The 4,501-nt window shown below is 37.9% G+C and overlaps 1 protein-coding gene across 1 annotated transcript in view; it reads left to right on the forward strand.

The window, feature by feature from the left end:
* Positions 1-4,501, forward strand: part of GALNT5 (polypeptide N-acetylgalactosaminyltransferase 5) — a 61,260-nt gene that overhangs the window by 39,808 nt on the left and 16,951 nt on the right. The window contains 2 exon segments of the mRNA XM_008578821.1: positions 1,286-1,337; positions 1,919-2,038. Of these exon segments, the coding sequence (XP_008577043.1) occupies positions 1,286-1,337; positions 1,919-2,038 (172 nt within the window).

The following is a 4,501-nucleotide window of genomic DNA, read 5'->3' on the forward strand; positions in this document are numbered from 1 at the left end:
AAAAAATAATTAATTAATTAAAAAAGAACAAAGTTGAAGGTATCACAGTTCCTGTCTTCAAAATATGCTATAAATATATTGAAAAGCTTCTGCACAGCAAGCGACACTATCGACAAAGGAACATAGTCTATAGAATGAGCTACCTATTTTCTAATACCACACTGCCACTTATTAGCTGTACAACCTTGAAAAATAACATAAGTTCTTTGTTCTCTTTCAGCCTCTTTCTGATACTCTTTCCTGTGCTTTCTTAGTCTTGCTCAATAAAGTGCTGCCCACTCCCATTTTGAGTAATGTTTCTCCTGTGTTCTGTTCTAGTAGTTTCATAGTTTCAGATCTACTCTGCTCTGCTCTGGTCCATCACCCAGTGACATTCCATGGGTAAAAAATGGAACATTGGAGGAGCCAGGGCTTTNCTCTGCTCTGCTCTGGTCCATCACCCAGTGACATTCCATGGGTAAAAAATGGAACATTGGAGGAGCCAGGGCTTTCCTCAGCTTCTCAGTGGTATTATAGGATTGTTAAGAGCTAAGCTGAGCAGCCAGGTATTGCAACAGTCAATTAAAACAATAAGCCAAAATGAAAGGAACAGTCAATTCTTATCTCTTACTGCAACAGTATCAGAAAGAGGCTGGAAGAGAAAGCCCTGGCTCCTCCAGTGTTCCATTTTTTACCCATGGAATGTCACTGGGGTATAGATCAGAGCAGAGCAGAGTAGACAGATCATCTCACTGCCTGCTGAAGGAGTCCAGAATGAAGGGTTCCTTCTGTTTCATGGCCTTGGTGATCAGGGTGAGAGAGAGGTGAATGGCTAGGGGCAGGAAATTTACCATCCTATGCATTTTTTAAGAGTACAGTTTGATAGTGTTTAGTTCATTTACATTGTTGTACAATCTCCAGAACTTTTTCATCTTGCAAAACTAAAACTCCATACCTATTAAACAACAACTCCCTATTCCATATTTCCCTCTCCCGTAATTCTTTTAATAGTACCTCCTAGTCCTTCTGGTTCCTCCACTTTAATTTTTTTTCATCCCCAATATGTGAAAAGATTTTTCCTCTTCATCATTCCTAAGGCCAAACTTGTAATTTCAAAGTCTCTATTCTGAAAAGCAAAGTCCCACATCCATCATTCCCAGAGTTAATGGGACCTGCCCTCTTTAGAATGACTTTAGCAACTACCTTTAATATGAAGTATTCCCTTTAGAGTCTCATTACCCACTTTAAGTGGCTTATCAATTTTTTCCCAACATAAATTATGCTTGCCCCACATGACTCCTAGGANGAAAGAAAGTGGCCTGTCCAGTAATCGAAGTCATCAATGACAAGGATATGAGGTAATATTGACATATTCCACAAGATAATTCTAAGTGCACCTTTAACCCCAGCAGTAGAAAGTGCTGATCATACTCCTAATATGCACATTTTTGAAAACCTAAGAAATACACAGTTTATCCACTTAAATAAATGGAGATATCTTGGGATCAGAGTTTGTCAATCCAATGATCTATTTGGTCTATAAATTTTTAACTCTACATACCAATAAATCCTAATACTCACTATCTAGCTCTTTCCCCTTTGTATTCACCTGAACCCCAAAATATTTATTTTCCTAAAGTTTAGTTTTCTTTTTGTGCAGAACATATATGTGCTCCTAAATTGTTGTTATATTGTTTACTCAAAAAACGGATAGGATATTATTAAAAAGAAAAGTATACGTTAAACACAAGCAATCCAATTAGTCACTAATGCAAGTTGTGCTCATAAACTTTCTTGAACTGTTATTAAAAGGTGATGATCTAAAATCATCTGCATAAGCACTTGTTTCATTCATTTGAATAAGTCGTGGAGCCAAGTTGGCAAAATATGTAAAGATGTATATAATCTTAGGTAGCACTTTGTTTTTTCCCTGGATTAGTTACATGACAGTGGACAACTTTCAAAGAGGAATCTTTACATGGCCCATGAACTTTGGTTGGAGAACAATTCCTCCAGATGTTGTTGCAAAAAACAGAATTAAAGAAACTGATATAATAAGGTAAGTATGTGAAATTTGAGATGAAAAATCAGGATGTGTCTTTTTTGTAAAGGCATAGAAAACAATTCCACAAAACAGCTCTATCTTGTCATTCTTATACAATATCAAGAATTACAGCTCTAGCCAATAGATTACCAAAGCGAACACAATTTCCCTGAGAAATTAGTTTCCTACTATCAAAACTCATTTTTAAATGGTCTATTGCACCCTATTCAGCCCTGAACCCAGAAAAATTCACTAATGCTATTCCAGTTCCCTAGGATTTACAACCTAAGAAACACAAACTAATTGAATGGGCTGTATAAATACTATCTATACACACATAAAGTAGACTTATGTTTAATATAATACTAAAGTAAACATAATAAAAAATTAAAAGTAAATAATAGTAATAGAAATATTATTATAATAGATATGGTTAGGATTTTTGTTAACAGTGTAATCCTGACCTCTCCGTGGGAAAAAAATGAATTAAGAAATAGACACAGAAGCTGGATGTGAATTAAAATTTGGGCTTTATTACTAGAGAAATTGGATTGAAGAACACAACTTAGACCTGAAGCCAACATGGGAGCCTCCTATTACTTCCCCAGAGTCTAGACGTGCAGCACAGACACTCGGCCAGCTGTAGGCAGGGCAGCAGGAGTGCGGAAGCATTCCTTGTTGCAGAGAGAACTTGAGCAGACACAAGCTAGCAATCCCCAGCAGAAGGCAGACTGCATTGCGGCATGCTTTCTCCAAACTTACCCGTCAATGAATCATTCCTCTTCCCTTGCCAGGTGTGATGCCTTCAAATTAATACCCCCAGAGAGTGAAGAGGGGCTTCTACTATTTAGTAAGCATTGTGTGCCAGGCATTTAAACCGCTCCATAACTCTAGGAGGGAAGTGGTCATATTCACCTTACAGAGAGGAGGAAATTGAGATCTTAAAAAGTTAAGTAATTTTCCCAGGGTTACACAGCTAATAGAAGAAAAATTTGGTATTCAAACTCAGCTCTGCCTAAATTTAACACCCTTGTGCTAATCCCACACCTAAAGAACTTCTCTGCAAGCGAACACAATTTCCCTGAGAAATTAGTTTCCTACTATCAAAACTCATTTTTAAATGGTCAATTGCACCCTATTCAGCCCTGAACCCAGAAAAATTCACTAATGCTATTCCAGTTCCCTAGGATTTACAACCTAAGAAATACAAACTAATTGAATGGGCTGTATAAATACTATCTATACACACATAAAGTAGACTTATGTTTAATATAATACTAAAGTAAACATAATAAAAAATTAAAAGTAAATAATAGTAATAGAAATATTATTATAATAGATATGGTTAGGATTTTTGTTAACAGTGTAATCCTGACCTCTCCATGGGAAAAAAATGAATTAAGAAATAGACACAGAAGCTGGATGTGAATTAAAATTTGGGCTTTATTACTAGAGAAATTGGATTGAAGAACACAACTTCAACCTGAAGCCAACATGGGAGCCTCCTATTACTTCCCCAGAGTCTAGACGTGCAGCACAGACACTCAGCCAGCTGTAGGCAGGGCAGCAGGAGTGCGGAAGCATTCCTTGTTGCAGAGAGAACTTGAGCAGACACAAGCTAGCAATCCCCGGGAGAAGGCAGACTGCATTGCAGCATGCTTTCTCCAAACTTACCCCTCAATGAATCATTCCTCTTCCCTTGCCAGGTGTGATGCCTTCAAATTAATACCCCCAGAGAGTGAAGAGGGGCTTCTACTATTTAGTAAGCATTGTGTGCCAGGCATTTAAACCGCTCCATAACTCTAGGAGGGAAGTGGTCATATTCACCTTACAGAGAGGAGGAAATTGAGATCTTAAAAAGTTAAGTAATTTTCCCAGGGTTACACAGCTAATAGAAGAAAAATTTGGTATTCAAACCCAGCTCTGCCTAAATTTAACACCCTTGTGCTAATCCCACACCTAAAGAACTTCTCTGTGTTTTTTAGATTCCCATTTTGAGGGTCAATATAGTGGTTGAGCTCATCCCATTCAACATAATGTTAGGAACAGAATGTGGTCTGGATAGTCTGGTAAGGACAACTGGGGTACAGATAGAAGGTGTGCAGAAGTGGTGGAGGAGGGGAGAGAGGTGTGAATCACCTCACTTTGAGGTCACTGTGTACCCTAAACACAAAGCAGTCTCTCCACAGAAATGACTTTCAGCTGGCTCAGTGGTGACCACCATGGGAAGTAAATACTGCCTGTCTACCTACTGACTAAAATGTAGCTTCTAGCCTCCACGATCAGTAATAGCAGTGAAGATTCTGGAGTCAGACTCTTCTGGTTTGAATCTCAATACACTACTTACTAGTGGATGAACACAGAGTTTACTTAACCACTTTGAGTCTCTGTTTCCTCGTTTTCACATGAAGACTAATAGAAGCAGCTACCACTTAAATTGTTTTTAGAATTATATCAGCTAATATATAAAGTGCTTAC

Source organism: Galeopterus variegatus, unplaced genomic scaffold (genome assembly GCF_000696425.1).
Source record: "Galeopterus variegatus unplaced genomic scaffold, G_variegatus-3.0.2 Scaffold1764, whole genome shotgun sequence".
NCBI classification, from domain to species: Eukaryota; Metazoa; Chordata; class Mammalia; order Dermoptera; family Cynocephalidae; genus Galeopterus; species Galeopterus variegatus.